We start from the raw sequence: 24,634 nt of genomic DNA, 5'->3' as shown, positions 1-24,634 counted from the left end.
ATCTGGGAGAGCATAACGGCCCTCTAGTGGATTTCCTAGAGATTACGTCCTACAAAATAAGTCTCTTCCACATAAACCGGTGCCTGTTCCGAAGTCCCCGGGTCGCTTGGCATGCAACCTGCCCGGGAGCGAGGTGGGATACAGGTGATACAGGTGAAAGTGGGGAGACAGTTTATGTGCCCTTACCAACCCCCTGATGGTATCAAATACAGAAGCTGTAGTCATTAATGGTTACAAACTTGAAGCAGTGTTTGACTCCGGCAGTAACATTTCCATTGTTGATTGCCGATGTGTCTTACCATGACAATGGATTAAAGTAAAGACTAGTATTAAGTGCAAACATGGAGAAGTCTGTAAATACGACACCACCCTAGGTTTCATTAGTCAGGGAGGATCGCTAAAAAATTTCCCGTGGCAGTCCTCCCCAATCCACCTTTTCCAGTGATTCTGGGGCGGGACTGATCTGATAATAAAAGTGGTAGACTACTGACTACTCCCAATCAAAGCTTAGGCCTAGTTATAGACGAGGATAACCCGCCTCAAGTTGTCTCCACGCCATGCAGTCAGCCGGCTGCGGGAGGTACGGTGGCCCAAGAGGAGGACGGGGAAACTCCTGGGCTGTAGCAAACGGATACGTCATCAACCCATGCCTCAGTGAGCCAGGAGGAATCCCCACCCCTTGAGGTTAGACCGGACCCTCTCTCCGAAATACACTTTCAATTTAGAGAAACACCGGCTTCTTTCAAGAGGGAGCAGTGGAATGATGACTCCCTGAAATTTGTAAAAAATGCAGTGTTTCTTGTCAATGGCCAACGCACTCAACAGCCCATGCCACAGGGACCTCACTTTGTAATAGAAAATGATCTATTATATCGGGTCGCGGAGCATGAGGGGAAATCTGGAAACTGTTGTTAATTCCACAAACCTACTGGCGGCAGGTTTATGAGTTAGCACATGCCCACCTCCTGGGGGGCCATTTAGGCACAGAGAAAACTTTAAAGTGGATCAAGCTCTGATTTTATTGGCTGGGAATTAACAAGGAGGTTCACCATTTTTGCACTTCTTGTCCGGAATGTCAATTACGGCAAATTCCTAGTAAGGGACCGTGCTTCTCTCGTTCCCCTTCCCTTGATTGACATCCCCTTTGAAAGAATCAGGGTCGATATAGTAGGACCCTTAGAGCCCTCAGCCCAAGGACACAAATATATATTAGTCCTCAAGAATTATGCGACCTGATACCTGGAAGCTGTTTTTTTTATGCTCAGCTACATCTAAGGCAATCGCACAGGAGCTAGTAGGGGTCTTTGCGTGAGTAGCATCCCTAAAGAAGTCCTGACAGACCAAGAGATGCTTTTTACCTCAGAGACGTTCAGGGAAATGACCAAATTACTGAAAATAAAGCACTTAAAGACTGCGGTGTAATAATAATAATAATAATTCATTACATTTTATATAGCACTTTTCTCAGTACTCAAAGCGCTATCCACACAGGGAGGAACCCACAATCTTCCACAGTCTCCTTACTGCAAAGCAGCAGTACTACCAGAATTGGGATCATCTCCTCTCCCTCGTGTATCATCCTCAAACCGACAGTTTAGTAGAAAGGTTTAATCAGACTCACAAGCAGATGCTTCACAAGGTGGTCAGTGGGGACAGGAAGAATTGGGATCATCTCCTCTCCCTCGTTCTCTTTGCCTATTAGGAAGTTCCTCAAGCCTCTACAGGGTTCTTGCTTTTTGAATTATTATACGAACGACAACCCCGGGGGTATATTGCATATTTTGAAAGAAGGCTGGGAAGGAGAGGCTCTTCCCTCTACAAATATTTTGGAATATATCGTGCAGTTACACGACAGATCTGACCTACCTAAAAAAAAATCTGACCTATACTAAAAAGTCACATGGAAGAGGCACAAGCAGCACAGGCCCGCTATTACAGCCATGGCACGGTGCTTCGGGAATTCCATCCAGGGGACTGTGTCATGGTATTGGTTCCCACCTCCCATTCTAAATTACTCACTCATTGGCAAGGCCCTTATGAAAGTAAGGAGAGGAAAGGGCTGGTCGACTATTTGATGAAACAACCCAATCGTCGACTGAGTTAGTGGATTTATCACGTGAACTTGCTGAAGCCGTGGAAAGAAAGGGATCTTGATCCTTCCTCCGCTCATTCTTTGCTCAGACAGACATCCTTAATTTTGATGAGGAATTAACTTCTAGAGGCGTGAGCTGGAATCAGCTATCCTGTCAATCCCAGAGGTGGCGAGAGAAAAACCCGGAAGGACCTTTCTGATTGCACACAACATAGTGACTGAACTGGGGGTTATTGTTCGAGAACGCCCCTATAGACTTCCCGAGGCAAAGAAAGCAGAAGTGGAGCTGGAAATCAAGTGTATGCTGGAACTAGGAGTGATAGAGGAGAGTTATAGTCCCTGGTACAGCCCAATCGTCTTGGTTAGTAAGCCTGAAGGCAGTTGGAGGGTTTGCAGTGACTTCCATCGGCTTAACCAGGTCTCCCAATTTGATGCTTATCCAATGCCTCACGTGGACAACCTCCTCGAAAGGCTTGGTCAGGTAAAATTTTTGACCACACTTGACGTGATGAAGGGGTACTGGCAGATTCCTTTAATGGACTCACTGTGTTTAGCACCCCTAGCGGACACTGGCAGTAACGTGTCCTTCTGTTCGGGTTACATGGGGCTTCTGCGACTTTCCAACGTCTCGTGGACAAAGTGGTCAGTCCCCATAATGCGTATAATGCTGCATACCTAGATGACGTTGTTATCTATTCTGCCACATGGAAGGTACAAATGCAGCAGGTGAAAGCATTACTGCGGATGCTGGGAGAAGCCAGGCTTCAAATCAATCCTAAGAAGTGTTTCTTTGGATTGAAAGAGGCTAAATATTTAGGCTACCTGGTGGGTCGGAGTACCGTTAAACAACAGTGTTCAAAGGTAGAAGCCCTTTTGAAATGGTCCCATCCGCAAACGAAGCAGTAAGTCCAAGCATTTTTCGGATTGGCCGGGTAGTACCGCTGGTTCGTACCTCAGTTTTCGGAGAGAGTGGCGCCCTTGACAGATTTGACAAAGAAGAGGGCTTCCAACAATGTGGTATGGACTGATAAGACTGACGCTGCCTTCTGTGACTTGAAGCAGGCCCTTATTTCAGCACCACTTTTGAAAGCACCTAATTTTTCTCTTCCTTTCATTCTCCAGACGGACGCTTCAGACACAAGCCTGGGTGCCGTGCTGAGGCATAGCATCGATGGTGTTGAAAACCCTGTCATTTTCCTGAGCCAGAAACTGCTGTATCGGGAGACCAGGTATGCAGCGGTGTAAAGGGAAGCCCTGGCGATTAAATGGGCGATTACGCAGTTGAGGTACTACCTCTTGGGTTGGGAATTCACTCTTGTGACGGACTACGCGCCCCTACAGTGGATGGCCCTACACAAGGAGTCGAATCCGAGGGTCACTAGGTGGTTTCTTGACCTTCAACCCTACAAGTTTTTGCTTGTTCATCGTAAGGGCTCTCTCCATGCCAACACCGATGCTCTCTCTTGAGCCCACGACCTCTCGGTGCAGGACGCCTGACCCGATGGGTCTGGATTGAGGGGGGGCCTTGTCACACACGTGCAAGTAAGAGGCAGCTAAAGGGCTTGAGTAACTGTAATACACATCAGACCAGGGGGCAGCGGGGTGCACTGACTGTCTTTCTCAGTTCCTTGCAGACACTTTCCGGGAAATCCCAGCAGGTTCTGGCGCCTTTGATGACGTCACTTCTGGCACCCTGGATGGTGTCACTTTCGGTTTCCGATGACATCGCTTACTGGTTAAGGGGTCGTTGATGATGTCACTTCCGTTCACAACAACATCACTTCCTGTTCCAGTCCCTTTGATGACATCACTTCCTCTATTGGCCTTTAAAGCCACAATCTTGCTTCTAGTTAATCAGTTCTGTTTTTTGAACAATTCTGTTCTTATCTAAACCTTTTGCAGCCAGGAATATTATACAGGTGGCTGCCCCAAACCTTTATGATGTCTGGTGTCAATTATTATCACAATATGTACTTACTTACATACACTTATGTTTAGATTAAAGTGTTATATTTTTGTATTCTTTAGTTCCTTAACTTTTTTTTTTGGTTGCGTGAAAAAACTGTGATTTTGGAAATATATAAACCCTGGATGAACTGCATATTATGGGATTGTATATATTATAGCAACAGATGTTGCTGATGTCCCAAGAGGCTCTGTGGTGTTGCACCTAAAATTAGACTGCTAATTATGATTTTTTTCATGTTTGGTTTCAAGCAGTTGTGTCTAATTTTGTTAAAAAGTTTGTTAAAAGGGGGGTTTGATTTTGCCTACCATCACTAACCCATGCTGCCTGGTGTATGCATCCCAGTATCGGGACTAAGTGGTGGAGAAGAGCATAGTAGGTGGTAGAAATAGGAGGAAGATAGTCATAATCACAAGATTATGTTTTGGACAAACAGAATTAAATTATTCACTATCTTAATAAGCATGAAACAGGGATGTCAGAAGATGTTTTTTTCCTGAAACAGTAAAGCATACATTAATGGAGTGCACTGCTTATAAGGAGCAAAGACTGCATCTTTTTGAAAAACTGAAAGCTGTGGGGCAGGAGGTTATTTCAATGGAAAGTGTTGGACAGTGTTGGCAATTTAGTACCTCAAAATGTGTATTTGAACTTTTAAGAATTGTGGCACTTTTTGATATATATAAATTTATCTATACTAATAAAAGGCAAAGCCCTCACTGACTCACTGACTGACTGACTGACTGACTGATTCACTCATCACTAATTCTCCAACTTCCCGTGTAGGTAGAAGGCTGAAATTTGGCAGGCTCATTCCTTACAGCTTACTTACAAAAGTTAGGCAGGTTTCATTTCGAAATTCTACGCGTAATGGTCATAACTGGAACCTGTTTTTTGTCCATATAGTCTAATGGAGTCACGTATCACGTCATCACGTATTACGCCTCCTACGTAATCACGTGAAGTGAAAACAAGGAAGAGATTTACAGCACGAGTCAAATGCGGGAACGAAGGTAAATGACGTTAATTGTTGAGTGTCTTTTAATACTGTGTAAGCATACATATTAACAGATGTGCAATTAAACGTGTGCATTTACGGGGTGATTTCTCAGGCTTAAAAGCTCGCCTTTTATTAAAAAGGTAAATGCTGTTTTTATTCTGAAGGGCACAAACCACGTTAAGATTTCATGCTGAAGAGTAAGCTCAGCACACAGCTTGGTCATATTACAGCCGGAAGGGTGAACTGACAATATGATATACAAAGAGATCCTTAAGAAATAATTATTGATTCATTTTCCCTCAGTTTAAAAAGGTTTACTTTTCTTCTTAATAAAAATTTTAAAGCGGTACTTCGCCGCTGCGAAGCGCGGGTATTTTGATATGTATCAAAATATATCGCGTCATCACGCCTCCCATGTAAGCACGTGAACTGACCCGCTGCCGTTTGCAATGCCATATTCGCGAGATACAAGTTTAATGACAAGACACGAGGTATAAACGACAGTTTGGATCACTTTGTGACAGAGTTAAAATTGCTGTGGCCAGAAACTTTTAACTGCCAGATCTTAGCTAACATTAAATAAACCCGTGGACATCGCAACATCACACAAGACAGCGGCTCACGTGAACTGACTGAACGCAGCAGGAGTGATCACTTCAATGAATCAAACCTATTCAAAAAACACATTTCACAATTGATAAGGTACAAAAACAATAGATAGATAGATACTTTATTAATCCCAATGGGAAATTCACAATATGAAACCGATTGTGGATTTCCGTACAGTCACTGAAACTTTGTGACGGCACGAGACTTCAGGTCACGTGTCTGCAAAAGAACCTCATTCAGGCAACTATTTTTACTGGCGGTGGCTCGGGGGAGAGAGTTTTTATTCCTCGCATCCCCGTTATACCCTCTGATCTCCAATTTCAATTCAAACGCCTCCAATTTACACTAAGGCTCTGCTTAGCAATGACAATTAATAAGTCTCCGTTGTTGAGTGTCTTTTAATACTGTGTAAGCATAGATATTAACACGTGCAATTAAACGTGTGCATTTACAGGGTGATTTCTCAGGCTTAAAAGCTCGCCTTTTATTAAAAAGGTGAATGCAAACTGTTTTCATTCTGAAGGGCACAAACCACGTTAGATTTCATGCTCAAGAGTAAGCTCAGCACACATCTTGGTCATATTAGAACTGGAAGGGCGAACTGACAACATGGTATACAAAGAGATCCTTAAGAAATAATTATTGATTCATTTTCCCTCAGTTTAAAAAGGTTTACTTTTCTTCTTAATAAAAATTTTAAAGCAGTACTTCGCCGCTGCCAAGCGCGGGTATTTTGATATATATCAAAATATATCGCGTCATCACGCCTCCCATGTAAGCACGTGAACTGACCCGCTGCCGTTTGCAATGCCATATTCGCGAGATATAAGTTTAATGAGAAGACACGAGGTTTAAACGACAGTTTGGATCACTTTGTGACTGAGTTAAAATTGCTGTAGCGAGAAACTTTTAACTGCCGGGTCTTAGCTAACATTAAATAAACCCGTGGACATCGCAACATCACACAAGAGAGCGGCTCACATGAACTGACTGAACGCAGCAGGAGTGATCACTTCAATAATCAAACCTGTTCAAAAAACACATTACCTAATTGCTAACGTAAGAAAACAAAATGAAACCGATTGTGGATTTGCGTACAGCCACTGAAACTTTGTGACGGCACGAGACTTCAGGTCACGTGTCTGCAAAAGAACCTCATTCAGGCAACTATTTTTACTGGCGGTGGCTCAGGGGAGAGGGTTTTTATTCCTCGCATCCCCGTTATACCCTCTGATCTCCCATTTCAATTCAAACGCCTCCAATTTCCACTAAGGCTCTGCTTCGCAATGACAATTAATAAGTCTCAGGGACAGACCCTACAAAAGGTTCACATTCATTTGATATATATATATATATATATATATATATATATATATATATATATATATATATATATATATATATATATATATATGTGTCAATGTATGTATGTATATATGTATGTCTAGATATACGTGTATATATGTGTACATATGTATATATATATATATTTGTATATATATGTAGATATGTATATATATATGTGTATATATATGTAGATATGTAAATATATATATATATATATATGTGTGTGTGTGTATGTACGTATGTATGTGTGTATATATATGTATGTGTATGTATGTATATGTATATGTATATATGTATATGTGTGTATATGTATGTGTATATATATATATGTGTGATATGTGTGTATATATATATATATATATATTTGTATATATATGTAGATGTGTATATGTATATATATATATATATGTATATATGTGTATATGTACATATATGTATATATATGTTTATGTGTGTGTGTGTATATTATATATATATATATGTATATATATATGACACCAACACTCATAACAGTGACAACACAATTACATATATATATATATGTAGATATGTATATATATATATATATATCTATCTGTCAATGTATTTTTGTATGTATGTCTAAATATATATGTAGATATGTATATATATGTGTATATATATGTAGATGTGTATATATATATATATATGTAGATATGTGTATATATGTAGATATGTAAATATATATGTATATACATGTGTCTGTGTGTATGTATATATATATATATATATATATATATGTATATATATATATATATATGTGTGTGTGTGTGTGTATCTATGTATGTATGTGTGTATATATATGTATGTGTGTGTATCTGTATCTATGTATGTGTATATGTATATATGTATATGTATCTATGTATGTGTATATGTACATATGTGTGTATGTATGTGTGTATATATATATATGTTGATATATATATATGTGGATGTGTATATGTATATATATATGTAGATATGTGTATATGTAGATATGTATATATGTATATATATGTTTATGTGTGTGTGTGTGTATAGCAACACTTATAACAATGACAACACAATTACATTGACAATCATGTTACATTATTTTTAAAATGTTTCCTTTTCTTTTTCATAACCTCTTTAACACACTACTTCTCCGCTGCGAAGCGCGGGTATTTTGCTAGTCTATACTAATAAAAGGCAAAGCCCTCACTGACTGACTGACTCACTCACTCACTCATCACTAATTCTCCAACTTCCCATGTAGGTAGAAGGCTGAAATTTGGCAGGCTCATTCCTTACAGCTTACTTACAAAAGTTAGGCAGGTTTCATTTCTTCCCATGGGCTCACCACCTATGGGAGGGGCCAAGGAGGTCGGGTGCAGTGTGAGTTGGTTGGTGGCTGAAGGCGGGGACCTTGGCGGTCCGATCCTCGGCTACAGAAGCTGGCTCTTGGGACGTGGAATGTCACCTCTCTGAAGGGGAAGGAGCCTCAGCTAGTGCGCGAAGTTGAGAGGTTCCGGCTAGATATAGTCGGACTCACCTCGACGCGCAGCTTGGACTCTGGAACCAATCTCCTTGAGAGGGGCTGGACTCTGTACCACTCTGGAGTTGCCCCCGGTGAGAGGCGCCGAGCGGGTGTGGGTATACTTATTGCCCCCCAACTTGGAGCCTGTACATTGGGGTTTACCCCGGTGGACGAGAGGGTAGCCTCCCTTCGCCTTCGGGTGTGGGGACGGGTCCTAACTGTTGTTTGTGCGTATGCACCGAACAGCAGTTCGGAGTACCCACCCTTTTTGGAGTCCCAAGACGGGGTGCTAGAGGGCATACCTTCTGGAGACTCCCTCGTTCTGCTGGGAGACTTCAATGCTCACGTGGGCAATGACAGTGAGACCTGGAAGGGCGTGATTGGGAGGAATGGCCCCCCCGATCTGAACCCGAGCGGTGTTTTGTTATTGGACTTCTGTGCTCGTCACGGATTGTCCATAACGAACACCATGTTCAAGCATAGGGGTGTTCATATGTGCACTTGGCACCAGGACACCCTAGGCCTCAGTTCGATGATCGACTTTGTGGTCGTGTCGTCGGACTTGCGGCCACATGTCTTGGACACTCGGGTGATGAGAGGGGCGGAGCTATCAACTGATCACCACCTGGTGGTGAGTTGGCTTCGATGGTGGGGGAGGATGCCGGTCAGGCGTGGTAGGCCCAAACGTGTTGTGAGGGTCTGCTGGGAACGTCTGGCAGAGCCCCCTGTCAGAAGTAGCTTCAACTCCCACCTCCGGCAGAACTTCGACCACATCCCAAGGGAGGTGGGGGACATTGAGTCCGAATGGGCCATGTTCCGTGCCTCTATTGTTGAGGCAGCTGACCGGAGCTGTGGCCGTAAGGTGGTCGGTGCCTGTCGTGGTGGCAATCCCCAAACCCGTTGGTGGACACTGGCGGTGAAGGATGCCGTCAAGCTGAAGAAGGAGTCCTACAGGACCCTTTTGTCCTGTGGGACCCTGGAGGCAGCTGATAGGTACCGGCAGGCCAAGCGGAATGCGGCTTTGGTGGTTGCTGAGGCAAAAACTCGGGCGTGGGAGGAGTTTGGGGAGGCCATGGAGAACGACTTTCGGACGGCTTCGAGGAGATTCTGGTCCACCATCCGGCGTCTCAGGAAGGGGAAGCAGTGCAGTGTCAACACTGTATATGGTGGGGATGGTGCGCTGCTGACCTCGACTCGGGACATTGTGGGTCGGTGGGGGGAGTACTTCGAAGACCTCCTCAATCCCATTAACATGCCTTCCAATGAGGAAGCAGAGCCTGGGGACTCAGAGGTGGGCTCCCCCATCTCTGGGACTGAGGTCACCGAGGTGGTCAAAAAACTCCTTGGTGGCAGGGCCCCGGGGGTGGATGAGATACGCCCGGAGTTCCTCAAGGCTCTGGATGTTGTAGGACTGTCTTGGCTGACACGCCTCTGCAACATCGCATGGACATCAGGGACAGTGCCTCTGGATTGGCAGACCGGGGTGGTGGTCCCCCTCTTTAAGAAGGGGGATCGGAGGGTGTGTTCCAACTACAGAGGGATCACACTCTTTAGCCTCCCTGGAAAAGTCTATTCAGGGGTCCTGGAGAGGAGGGTCCGTCGGATAGTCGAGCCTCGGATCCAGGAGGAACAGTGTGGTTTTCGTCCTGGTCGCGGAACAGTGGACCAGCTCTATACCCTTAGCAGGGTCCTGGAGGGTGCATGGGAGTTTGCCCAACCAGTCTACATGTGTTTTGTGGACTTGGAAAAGGCATTCGACCGTGTCCCTCGGGGAATCCTGTGGGGGGTACTCCGAGAGTATGGGGTACCGGCCCCCCTGATAAGGGCTGTTCGGTCCCTGTACGATCGGTGCCAGAGCTTGGTCCGCATTGCCGGCAGTAAGTCGAACCTATTTCCAGTGAGAGTTGGACTCCGCCAGGGCTGCCCTTTGTCACCAATTCTGTTCATAACTTTTATGGACAGAATTTCTAGGCGCAGCCAGGGCGTTGAGGGGGTCCGGTTTGGTGGGCTCAGGATTGGGTCACTGCTTTTTGCAGATGATGTTGTCCTGTTTGCTTCATCAGGCCGTGATCTTCAGCTCTCTCTGGATCGGTTCGCAGCCGAGTGTGAAGCGGCTGGGATGAGAATCAGCACCTCCAAATCCGAGACCATGGTCCTCAGCCGGAAAAGGGTGGAGTGCCCTCTCAGGGTTGGTCATAACTGGAACCTGTTTTTTGTCCATATACTCTAATGGAGGAGGCGGAGTCACGTATCGCATCATCACGCCTCCTACGTAATCACGTGAACTGAAAACAAGGAAGAGATTTACAGCATGAGTCAAACGCGGGAACGAAGGTAAATGACGTTAATTGTTGAGTGTGTTTTAATACTGTGTAAGCATACATATTAACACATGTGCAATTAAATGTGTGCATTTACGGGGTGATTTCTCAGGCTTAAAAGCTCGCCTTTTATTAAAAAGGTAAATGCAAACTGTTTTCATTCTGAAGGGCACAAACCACGTTAGATTTCATGCTCAAGAGTAAGCTCAGCACACAGCTTGGTCATATTACAACCGGAGGGGCGAACTGACAACGTGGTATACAAAGAGATCCTTAACAAATAATTATTGATTCATTTTCCCTCAGTTTAAAAAGGTTTACTTTTCTTCTTAATAAAAATTTTAAAGCAGTACTTCGCCGCTGCGAAGCACAGGTATTTTGATATACGTATATCAAAATATATCGCGTCATCACACCTCCCACGTAAGCACGTGAACTGACCCGCTGCCGTTTGCAATGCCATATTCGCGAGATACAAGTTTAATGAGAAGACACAAGGTATAAACGACAGTTTGGATCACTTTGTAACAGAGTTAAAATTGCTGTAGCGAGAAACTTTTAACTGCCGGGTCTTAGCTAACATTAAATAAACCCGTGGACATCGCAACATCACACATGAGTGCGGCTCACGTGAAGTGACTGAACGCAGCAGGAGTGATCACTTCGATGAATCAAACCTGTTCAAAAAACACATTACACAATTGATAAGGTACGAAAACAATATGAAACCGATTGTGGATTTGCGTACAGCCACTGAAACTTTGTGACGGCACGAGACTTCAGGTCACGTGTCTGCAAAAGAACCTCATTGAGGCAACTATTTTTACTGGCAGTGGCTCAGGGGAGAGAGTTTTTATTCCTCGCATCCCCGTTATACCCTCTGATCTCCCATTTCAATTCAAACGCCTCCAATTTCCACTAAGGCTCTGCTTCGCAATGACAATTAATAAGTCTCAGGGACAGACCCTACAAAAGGTTGACATTGATTTGAGGCAGGACTGCTTTTCACATGGTCAACTGTACGTTGCATGCTCAAGAGTAAGCTCAGCACACAGCTTGGTCATATTACAACCGGAGGGGCGAACTGACAACGTGGTATACAGAGAGATCCTTAACAAATAATTATTGATTCATTTTCCCTCAGTTTAAAAAGGTTTACTTTTGTTCTTAATAAAAATTTTAAAGCAGTACTTCGCCGCTGCGAAGCGCGGGTATTTTGATATATATATATATATATATATATATATATATATGTATATATATATATATATATATATATGTATATATATATATATATATATATATATATATGTATATATATATATATATATGTATATATATATATATATATGTATATATATATATATATATATATATATATATGTATATATATATATATATATATATATATATATATATATATATATGTCAATGTATGTATGTATATATGTATGTCTAGATATATGTAGATATGTATATATATATGTGTATATATATGTAGATATGTAAATATATATATATATATGTGTGTGTATGTATGTATGTATGTATGTATGTGTGTGTGTATGTATGTGTGTATATGTATGTGTATATATATGTTGATATGTGTATATATATGTATACAGTATATATGTGGATGTGTATATGTATATATATATATATGTATATATATATATATTTTTTTTATTTTTTGTTCTTTATTTCGTCTTATACGATTTCTCGTATTAGAAATTTGTTAGTTTTCGCATACCCCTTGGGGTTAGAGCGCAGTGTCAGCCATTGTACAGCGCCCCTGGAGCAATTACAGGTTAAGGGTCTTGCTCAAGGGCCCAGCAGAGTAGGATCTCTTTTGGCAGTGACGGGATTCGAACCGGCAACCTTCAGGATACCAGCGCAGATCCTTAGCCTCAGAGCCACCACTCCGCCCTAATATATATATGTATATATGTGTATATGTAGATATGTGTATATGTAGATATGTCTATATGTATATGTACAGTAATCCCTTGCTATATCGCGCTTCGCCTTTCGCGGCTTCACTCCATCGCGGATTTTATATGTAAGCATATTTAAATATATATCGCGGATTTTTTGCTGGTTCGCAGATTTCTGCGGACAATGGGTCTTTTAATTTCTGGTACATGCTTCCTCAGTTGGTTTGCCCAGTTGATTTCATACAAGGGACGCTATTGGCAGATGGCTGAGAAGCTACCCAACGTACTTTTCTCTCTCTCTCTCTTGCGCTGACTTTCTCTGATCCTGACGTAGGGGGATTGAGCAGGGGGGCTGTTCGCACACCTAGACGATACGGACGCTCGTCTAAAAATGCTGAAAGATTATCTTCACGTTGCTACCTTCTGTGTGCAGCTGCTTCTTGAAGCGACATGCTGCACGGTGCTTCGCATACTTAAAAGCTCGAAGGGCATGTATTGATTTTCGATTGTTTGTTTTTCTCTGTCTCTCTATCTCTCTCTCTCTCTCCCTGCTCCTGACGGAGGGGGTGTGAGTTGCCGCCTTCAACAGCTTTGTGCCGCGGTGCTTCGCATACTTAAAAGTCAAACAGCCCTATTGATTTGTTTGCTTTTCTCTATCTCTTTGACATCTGCTCCTGACAAGCACTCCTTTGAAGAGGAAGATATGTTTGCATTCTTTTAATTGTGAGACGGAACTGTCATCTCTGTCTTGTCATGGAGCACAGTTTAAACTTTTGAAAAAGAGACAAATGTTTGTTTGCAGTGTTTGAATAACGTTCCTGTCTCTCTACAACCTCCTGTGTTTCTGTGCAAATCTGTGACCCAAGCATGACAATATAAAAATAACCATATAAACATATGGTTTCTACTTCGCGGATTTTCTTATTTCGCGGGTGGCTCTGGAACGCAACCCCTGCGATGGAGGAGGGATTACTCTATATATATGTTTATGTGTGTGTGTGTATATCCATCCATCCATTTTCCAACCCGCTGAATCCGAACACAGGGTCACGGGGGTCTGCTGGAGCCAATCCCAGCTGACACAGGGCACAAGGCAGGAACCAATCCCGGGCAGGGTGCCAACCCACCGCAGGACACACACAAACACACCCACACACCAAGCACACACTAGGGCCAATTTAGAATCGCCAATCCACCTAACCTGCATGTCTTTGGACTGTGGGAGGAAACCGGAGCGCCCGGAGGAATCCCACGCAGACACGGGGAGAACATGCAAACTCCACGCAGGGAGGACCCGGGAAGCGAACCCAGGTCCCCAGATCTCCCAACTGCGAGGCAGCAGCGCTACCCACTGCGCCACCGTGCCGCCCCATTGACAATCATGTTACGTTATTTTTAAAATGTTTCCTTTTCCTTTTCATAACCTCTTTAACACACTACTTCTCCGCTGCGAAGCGCGGGTATTTTGCTAGTATATATATATAGTAAAAATGATCAGACCCAACACACTTAAAAAGGTTTGGGGCAATCACCCATATAATATCCCTGGCTGCAATGGGTTAAGTTTTCCAGACAAGTTACTGGTTTGGAGTCAAGACATGAACTGACTAAGGTTTAGAAAGATGGCGGTTTTAAGTGATTGACCCGGAAGTGACGTAGGGGAACTGGAAGTGACCTTCTTCTGATGTCATCTTAGGGGCAAGAACCGGAAGTGACATGTTTCTGGGCGCCAGAACCAGAAGTGACATCATCAATGTTGAGTCAGATTGGATTTCCCAAGGCTGGTCTGCAGAGACAACAGGAAAAGATTTAGTGCACCCCGCCACCCCCTGGCCTGGCGTGGAATTTCCTTCGCTTGGTCCATACAACGTCCTGCTACTCGCATGTGCTGACAATATACATTTATTTATTTATTTAGCTTCCCGAATCTCTGCTCCCCACTCCAGCTCAGCAGGTGGTGGTAATGCACTATTTACGCTGGTCTGCCAAACTGCTATAAAAACCCAAAAGAAGAAGAAGGGTGGAGGCTTAATTTGAATATTGCTTTTTGTAGTGGTTATATGCATTACTTGAATTTACAGCGCTACTAGTATTAAGAAAAGGAGTAAAGTAACAGTGTTTTTCTTGATAAATCGAGTGTTTCTCTCACAATATATTAGGGGATATAGATGAATTAAGTAAACAACACATATTAACAAGCCATCCAGTGGTTCTGAATCCTTTAATAGAATAAAGTGGCAGAACATATAACATGGTGTCAGAGTAAAAAAAACTAAATCATTAAACTAAACAGTTATGCATGTCGCCGGAGTTCCTTCACCTCGAATGAACTGTGACTCAGTCAGTTTGCCAGACTCATAGTGAAAGTTCAAACAGCACGTACAGTTAGTGTTCACCAGCCCACTTCAAGACAAAGGGGAGAAGGAAACGTCTACCTACTTATTTGCTGTGGATTGGTGACAAAGGATGGGGTATCTACAACACATGGGTGTTATCCTAAGACGACAGTAAGAAATTACAAACATATTATCACCTTTTTGGTGCTTATGTAATGCCAAAAGCAACCCCGATATTCGCGTGCTACAAATTTAATGAAAAGTCACAGATATCTGGTGAATCATTTGAACAGTTCCTGACTGAACAACTATGGCTGCTTGTCAAAGACTGTGCATGTGACAATACTAGAGACATCTGTTACTAAGGCTGATGGAATTGATGGCATATTATGGAATGGTATACAGTATGTTAAGAAGGAGGGCATTCCAAAAAGAGTGCGCACCATCTCTCCACCTATTCTGGAAGTCATACTGTTTAAAAGCAACTAGTTAATGTTTTTAATGTATACCATATTTGACCTATGTTATTATTTCATTTGGGGTGGAGTAGATTGTTAAGTTCCAAATCCACATGTTAATATTTTAAATATTGTACTTATGTATATATTATATTTAAAGCTGCCATTTCTTCCAAGTAATAATAATACAGTACACTATTTATCTATTGCTGCCATTTACATTATATATACTGCTATTAGTTTGGTACTATTTTATTTATGTGCATGATCATTTATAAAGGTCCATTTCCTGTCTTTCAGGGAAAACCACACATTATTTAATATAGCATACATGTACAGGTGAAAGTAATTCCTTTGCTGGTTTCATATAGTGTGGACATGGTGGAAAACAAACTGGCTACCCTGGAAGACTTCTCATGTCTCCTTGTCTCTGTCAGGACATTGGCAGTGGGTCCAACCTCACGATTCTGTAATAAATTGTGATGGCTGCCACTGAGCAATATCTTCATTACAGTGCGTATATTATGGGATATAGACGGAGGAAGTAAACGGCACATGTAACAAGCAATCCTGTGGTTCTGAGTCCTTTTAATAGATAGCAAACTTGTCGGTCAACAATAACAGTTTTGGATTCATCCGTTTAAAAATCTAACAAATACCAAAACGAATAAATGTTTGATAACAAAAGTAGTGCCGTTTGAATCAGATATTATAGATCAGGACTGCTTAGCAGTGCAGTGCAAGTGCAAAAACATAAAATCAGGTGACAGTGGAGTTTGTTTGAATCAAATTTCAATAACACACTAGCAAGTGCAAAAATCAGTTTAACACTTTAACACAATTTACCAATTCAAGTAACTGTTCAGATTATATAATAAAAACTTTGGCAAAGAAACTAACTAATATAACTTGAGAGTAAAATAACGTATAATAAACCACACAATAATCACAAGCTAACAATATGTTATCCTGCTTATTAAATACCATTTCTGCCACACTGTACATTAATTAGATCATATATTATTTTACTGTTTATAAATTTCCTCCTAAAAAAAGTCTTTTTATTCCGCGCTAGCTTACTACTGCATTGTTGCCGGGGTGACGGGTCTTTTATGAAGTCCGATGCTCAGGAAAATTAAATGATTGTAGAATGCAGCAATGTATCAATCAGAACTAACAAAAGTAATGAGAACTTATGGCACTGTCTCAGCTGCGTATTCATAGAAAACTCTGGAATGCTTCTATCTTGATGCTCCTGGATAGCTGTTGTGCTGCTATTACATGCCATTTCATGTTTGCAGAGTGTACAGAACACACAGTTATTTGACTTTAGCTTAAAGTGCGCCCATACGTTACAAATCCATGGTCTTTGACATGCTGTTGCTATGCTGAACACTTGAAACATTGCAAAAATGCGATGTGTCGACGTATGTCACACCAACTGATGAATTTAAATAATCGACTATGGCGATCAATGTAAATCATTTGTGAATAATCCCAATTCAGTTAATACTTGCCTTTTGACCTGGGAGTCCTGGTGCTCCGGTAAACCCTCGTTCTCCTTGCACACCCTAAACACAAACATGCACATTATTCTGACTTGTACTGAAACACTGTTAAATTGTTGTTTAAAAATATATGGTACCACTAATACATACCTTTGGGCCTTCAACTCCTTCCAGACCAGGTGGCCCTATAGGACCTTGAATTCCCTATATTCATGAAATATTACATGTAAAACATTAAAATAAAAATTTACATCTTTAAAGTGTTTTGAGTAATAAAGAGGTAAATTTGATTTTTTTCCATAATCATGGATACATTCTTTTCCCCTAGAAATTTAAGTTATTAAATAAAGCTGTATTTATACAGAACAAAATGTCTACACTAGAAGAAATGTGACATAAAAGACATAACTTTCCAGATACATTTAGTTTGAAACATGCCTACTGCATTTCAGGTGACAAAAGAATGATTAATTTTTACTACTGATTCCTGGCAGAAGCAGACATGTTCTCTATTTACAGTGACTAATTTTCAAATAATCCACACCAATGTATAGAATTGTAAGGAGATAGTTGGAGGCACTGTGGGGGAAAATAACTACAAATAACCTGGAAGTAAAACAGGAGTCTGTGGTTGTTTAACATGATGCTGATTTTCAGGTAAAAATGTACTGATATGTGTATAACCAGTAATTGAAAAAAAAATGGGAGTGTTTAAAGTTTTCATAGCTATCAAGTGTACAGGATACTTGAAACTAGAACATTAGCAACCAAGCCCCTAAGAGTGAACAGTAGTAGTACATGTAGATTAGAAATTAGGTGGAAATAAATGGGAGACTTGTTCCAAAATTGTGATGCGTCACAAAAATAAATGGTATTTGAAAAGACATTTTTGTGAAAACCATATGGATGTACAATCTTCTGATATGTGTACAATTTCAAGACATGGACCAATTCTCAGGAACACTTTGGTTTCAAAGTCATTATATATGGCACATTTTAAGGCTTTTGCTTCATGCTTCCTCTCCTGGTGCTCCATTGGTTGCCACAGGAAGCTGCTGGGAAAGTTTTTTTTTTTGTTTTGTTCACACTAACTACAGCACACACTCACCTGTAGTGAGTTTATTGGCCAAGTTTCCATGACCAATAAATATACACTCTAAATGTGAAAAATAACTGACTTAAAAGTTGCATAACTCATCCTTTAAAGAGTAAACTGACAAAAAATGACAGTCCTAATCCTAAAAAAAATGATTTTTCAATTTTTTTTTCTTTGTTGCCATTTTAAGTTTAGTTGTGACCTATTCTATGATCTTTTGCTTTATGAAATGTGAAACCTTCTCAGGGATTTTGACAATACTTATATGAATAAACACCCTGTTGTTTTTAATAAATCTTTGATTGTTTCTGTAACTCAGTTTCCCAGAATTGTAATAGAACATTAGTGGAATCAGTTCATTTAATATACCTTTTTGTTATGTGGCACGGTTACTGTATGCAACTGTACAAGCTAAACAAGAAAATGTAAAATAGTATAGGTGTGACTAAATATCAAAGGCTTAAAGGCTAATAAAAAGGGATAGATGCATTTTGTAGAGGTGAAACACACAAGTAATTGAAGATAGTAGAGGCAAAACAAGACAGTCACCAGTGCTATGTTCTGTTCTGTATATTGTATTGTATTGTATTGTATTGACCCCCTTCTTTTTGACACCCACTGCAAGCCCAATCTACCTGGAAAGGGGTCTCTCTTTGAACTGCCTTTCCCAAGGTTTCTCCCATTTTTCCCTACAAGGTTTTTTTGGGAGTTTTTCCCTGTCTTCTTAGAGAGTCAAGGCTGGGGGGCTGTCAAGAGGCAGGGCCTGTTAAAGCCCATTGCGGCACTTCTTGTGTGGTTTTGGGCTATACAAAAATAAATTGTATTGTATTGTATTGTATTGCTATGATGAGTGACTGATAGTACAAAAAAGGCAAATTCTCACATAAACATTCAAGGAAAAGAAATATTCTCTTGGATTGAGAATAGGAACACATCTCCCAAAAACAAGCTACCAAACAAAATGTAAATCAATAGGAACAGATAACAGAAACATTCAAGATATTGGCTAGGGTAGCTAGTGGCACACTAAACCTCTCATTCTTTGGTGAAAAAAGAAAAACAAAACCAAACAAAGTTGGAGTCATCTTAAAATAATACCTGAAGGTAAATCTCGCACACACACATCTAAACTAGCCCTAAAGATTTTATAGTCATGCTAGTCATTAAAAAAGACACACATAAGAAGCAGAGAATCTTGAAAACAATACCAACTTTAATGGCAAAACGCTGAGAGGGTCCTTTCTTTTCCCTGCACCATTTAGTTCATCTGACTGTCACAGACTACACTCAAAGGGCAGAGTATGACATGCATTTGCCAAGGACAACAGCTGCCTGCTCTGAATAACAATAAAATTCTGGTCCAATAACTATTTATACAATTGTTAGTAGTGATGTATCTGGTGAATCATGACAACTGCACTGTGACAATGTACTTTCATATCGTATTTGCCCGGCAGTGGCATAAGGTCATTCTGGCCGCTGTATTTTTTGGGGATTTTGAACATTTCTGTATATTTCCAAAAGACTGAGCAAAAAGCAGATCTGGCAGATGTACTTGGTAAATGAGGAGTGAAAATAATGATAAAATCACCAGAACATATTTTTCATAACAACGTATTGTCAGTGACTTCCAAATACTCTGTTTATACTGATACTAAAAACAAACAGCAAGGCAGCATAAAGACAGAACAAACCACATGACATCTGACTCACCAACATTTCTGCAAAACTAATAATAGAACTTCTACTAGAGGAAAGTCAGCTGAGATTCTTGAATGAAAAAGATATTAATAGATACAGCAGCTATACTTTAATTAGTCTATTTAGTTTGATAGTGCATTGTCTTTTCTACTTAACAAAGCACATTGCTGTGGATGCATGCTGTTAATAGTGTTTCGCAAAATAAAAATTAAATGTGTGGAAATATTCCTGCTTTATAATAAAATGATGATATTAATGGGTCCATAGATACTTTGAGCTACAGTGCATTCCCAATTGCAATCGCATTGTTTTTATTTGTTTTGTGTGTGTACTCTGACAAACAATTTTAGGCCAATGTTTTAATATCATTTCTATTTAAATAATACATGATCATGTAGAGTCTGCTTCCTAAACCTTATCTAAATCAGATTTACTGTAAATACTGTTGTGAATTGTCCAAATGTGAATGCATGTTGTATTCATAACAGCGTTGTGCACTAGTCCCTGGGTTGGTGCCTGTGTCTCATAGGTGGATGGCCTGGTCCTAATTCCTTGCATAGCCACTGTCAATATGGAGTATGCATGGCCTCCCTGTGACCTCTTCCACATACTAAAACATGTCAAGTTAGGAGAGACACCTTTTTATCACAGCAAATTTGGACCTTATTTATCCATAATGCGTACTAATTATTCATTAGTCTGCTATTAGCCCAAGAAACAAAATGTATGTCATTGGAATAATACACCGATAGCACAAACATATTTTATTGTTTCATTTGGATGTATTTATTTTTGCCCTTTCACTTATTTGGCATTAAATGATCCACAAAAACAAGCTCTAAAAATAATCGTTTACCAGTTGTACACTGGGTTATAAATAGTACCAAAATGAACTAATCAAAGTGATATGATGAGGACATGTGCCTGTGTTTGCTCTGTTTGTTTCCATGAGCTGTCTGGGAAGGTTTCCACTTTATAAATAATAAATAAAATACAGACGTTTCGCCGATCAATAAGACAAGGATGACGTCCTGCTGTGGGCATTGCTGTTAGCTCCGCACTACGCCGTGTTGTTTACAAACGTTAACAGTATTTTTATAGCCTGTCTAACATGAAACGGAAATATCCAACGTAGATGTTCGTATAAACAAAAACACTGTATATTTATGGTACCGTGGGTCTAAACCCCGTGACATAAAAACAGAAAGAAGCATTCTTTTGTTGTAGTGGAAACGTAAAAACCACTTGAGGCAGCCCATTAATGACACTGTCAACGAACGAATCATAAACCTGTTTACGTTTCACTGGTACTCGCTAGCAGTTTCAGCGATCGAAAGCTCATATACGTCAAAAAAGTTGGGCCAGAGTAGTCAACAGTTCCATTACAAAAGAAGTATCGAAGGAAATACAGTAAATACCAAAGAGTGTTTTATTTTTATTTTTTTTGTTCGTATTAACTACAGTAGTCCGTATAACGGTTAAAATAATATTTTTAATTACTCCGTAAACATTCGGTGTGGCTAGTTACTTAAAGGCGTAGGATTAAGAAATGTAACATTGCTGAGGTACGGTGAACTTGTGAAGGTCAATTTTATTTGTTTAGCTTGCATAGGGCGCCCAGCACGTCTCTGACAGCTCTGAGCACAAGCAGTCACAGGAGGGAAGGTTGGAAATGCCAAGGGACTATCGCATCCTCATCTGCAGCCTGACGTTGTTCTGCCAAGACCCGTGACCCCCGGCTTATTTCGCCTGCCTCTCCACCTCGCCCACTCCCCCGAACTTTAAAACAATGGACTCTATCTGACGTTACTTGTGATCGAAAGCCTTGTGGGAAAGCCGTGTTGTACTGTCACATACAACGATGTCGCCTTACCGTAACTCTGCATTGAAATCATCTTTAAGCTGCGCACACATAATTTGGGGGACCTTTTTTCCAAAAGCAATCTTGTTTTTAGTAAAGGATTTACATCAGTAACATCTTAGTTTTTGAAAACGAGAAAGTCAAATATCAAGTCTTTTGAATGGTTAGCAAAATCAAGTTTTATATAGTCGAGATACAGCAGGTGGCGGCAGTGAGCCTCAGTGAATTAAGTATTCAAAATAAAAGACCTTGCAGTCTGGTAAACGTCGGTCATCAGAAAGTATTCCATTATATTGATAATCTGATCTTCTCAAAAAACATAAGTAAATCGATTGCTTACTATATAATAATAATAATGTGTTTTGTCTGAAACAAAATTTGTAGGTTATCTATCGTTTTTTTGTTAACATCAATTTTACTCTTAACAAGCCCACTGCCGCCGATGAGCTAAGAATGTACAATAATTACAATAAGAAAAAAAAAACCTTAACAATGCAACAAAAACATCATGTAATATGCACAAATATATACATATTAATGGGCAACGCAGAGATGCAGCAATAGCACTTCTCTCTTGCAGTAAGGACACCAGGGTGTGTGTTTCACATGTTCTCAGTGTGTTTGTGTAGGTTTCCTCATGGTGCTCCAATTTCCTCCCACAGTCCAAAGATATGTTGATTAGGTGAACTGGCGATACTAAAATACAAAATGTGTGTGTGCTCACCCTTGGATGGGCTGGAACAATGTCCAGAGATTGTCCCTGTCTTGTGGCTAATGGTTGCTGGAATAGGCTCCAGCTGCCCCACAGCCCTATTCTGGATAAGTGGGTTTGGAAGATGGATGGATACATATAAATAGACTGGTTTTGAGTGTTAAGTAACTGCTGTGTTCAATTGTGTAATTGCTTTTTTATTCTAAAGCACTTTTTTAGGTATAGTCAATTAGATCCTGATTTTTGAAACTAGTAATAATGTTTGTTGTTTGAGTCTAACCAACCTGTGGTCCTGGTGGTCCCATTGCCCCTTTAGGGCCCATAATACCCCGTTCTCCCTGCAAGAACAAAGTAGAAAATGTAGTCAAATGTACTTCCTTTTCAAAAATGATATATACAATTGTACAACTAAAAAAAAGCAAGCCATAATTAAATTTGCCATAGGCAGAAGAAAAACAATGTCAAAGCATTTCACAGATAAACATCTTTAGTTTAGGAGGATCTCTTATTTAATAAATTATTTTTTAGCATGTTAACTTTATATTGTTCATTTTGGATCAACTATTCATTTGATTTTATACAACATGTGCATTATACATACATCCGGCGCCGCCGAGAGCGGCAGCCTTTTCAGCAGCTCCGTGTATGACTGTATGTGTATGTGTACTTTTCTACTTTTATTTTTCTATTTTTATTTATTGATCACTCCTATCACTTTATTTTATGTGGATTTGTTCCCTGGACACACTTACTTTTACAACGTGGGCATGGATTTTTACACGCCGAGACTCGCCTATTCAAGTACTCAACTTCGCGCGCTGAGAACAAATGCCAGTACCGGTGTGGTTCCCTATTTACCCGACGAGGTAAGAAGGCGGTATCGTGGCAGCAGAGCGGGCACTAAGCTAAAAATGAAGCGGCTTGCGAGAAAGTGGCGTTTTAAGCCTTCGGTGCCTTCTGTGATTCTGGGGAATGTGAACTCAATCTCAAATAAGATCGACAAACTGGCTGCGCTGGTGAAAAATGTCAGAACCTACGGAGAATGCAGTTTGTTATGTTTCTGCGAAACGTGGCTAACTAACAGCATCCCAGATGCTAACGTGAAGCTACCCGGGTTTAGCACAGTTAGAGCGGACAGAGATGCAAGTACCTGTGGGAAGCACAAAGGAGGAGGACTCGCTCTCTATGTTAATACACGGTGGTGTAACTCTGGACATGTTAACGTCAAAATCTCCACTTGCTGCAGGGACATCGAACTGTTGGCCGTAAGTTTGCGTCCCTATTACTTGCCCAGAGAGTTTGGACACGTCATTGTTGTTATTGTATACATTCCTCCTCGGGAGGACGTGGAGACAGCGAGTGACATCATCCATTCTGCTGTTGCTAAGTTACAAACGCAGCACCCTGAGGTGCTTGTGCTAATCGCTGGAGACTTTAACCATGTGACGCTGGACAAAACATTACCTGCCTTCTCCCAGTATGTGGACTGTAACACCCGGGGAAATAAGACTATTGATTTACTGTATGCAAACGTTAAAGACGCATACAGTGCCACCCCGCTGCCTGTGCTTGGGAAAGCAGATCATAACCTGGTTCTGCTTCAGCCTCACTACAAACCAAAAGTGAGGGTCCTACCTGCAACCACACGATCATTCAGGAAGTGGACCCCGGAGGCTGAGAATACTCTGAGAGAATGTTTTGGAACTACAGACTGGGATATCCTGCAGGGATCACATAGTGAGAACATTGAGGAAGTTGTTGACTGCACTACTGACTGCATCAACTTCTGTATGGACATTGTAGTTCCAGTAAGAACTGTAATGCTGCCATGCTAACAACAAGCCATGGATTACAAGTGACATCAAGGGCCTTTTGAACCAGAAGAAAAGGGCTTTTAAAGACGGTGATCAGCATGAGCTCAAACGCGTGCAGAAGGAACTCCGAGTCCAGCTCAAGGCAGCGAAGGAGCAGTACAGGAGAAAGCTGGAGCAGAAGTTGCAGAATAACAGCATGAAGGAAGTGTGGGATGGGATGAAGATCATCACTGGCTGCAGCTCGAAGCGGGGTACCACCATCGAGAGAGATGTGAAGAGAGCAAACCAAATGAACAACTTCTTTAACAGGTTTGACCACCCTAACCCACTCTCACTCTCACCTCGGAGTACTGCACCCTCCACACA

General features: G+C 41.1%; 1 protein-coding gene across 1 annotated transcript in view; it reads right to left on the bottom strand.

The window, feature by feature from the left end:
- The window catches only part of LOC114653503 (collagen alpha-1(XXI) chain-like), a 263,740-nt gene that overhangs the window by 43,004 nt on the left and 196,102 nt on the right, over positions 1-24,634 (bottom strand). The window contains exons 17-19 of the mRNA XM_051928764.1: positions 22,739-22,792; positions 17,235-17,288; positions 17,094-17,147 (exon numbers count right to left, since the gene is read on the bottom strand). Coding sequence (XP_051784724.1) covers positions 17,094-17,147; positions 17,235-17,288; positions 22,739-22,792 — 162 coding nt within the window. The remainder of the gene's footprint in view (positions 1-17,093; positions 17,148-17,234; positions 17,289-22,738; positions 22,793-24,634) is intronic.

This window comes from Erpetoichthys calabaricus, chromosome 6 (genome assembly GCF_900747795.2).
Source record: "Erpetoichthys calabaricus chromosome 6, fErpCal1.3, whole genome shotgun sequence".
Lineage (NCBI taxonomy): Eukaryota > Metazoa > Chordata > Cladistia > Polypteriformes > Polypteridae > Erpetoichthys > Erpetoichthys calabaricus.
Note: the sequence above shows the minus strand (reverse complement) of the source record. Positions and strands in the feature narration are given on the sequence as shown.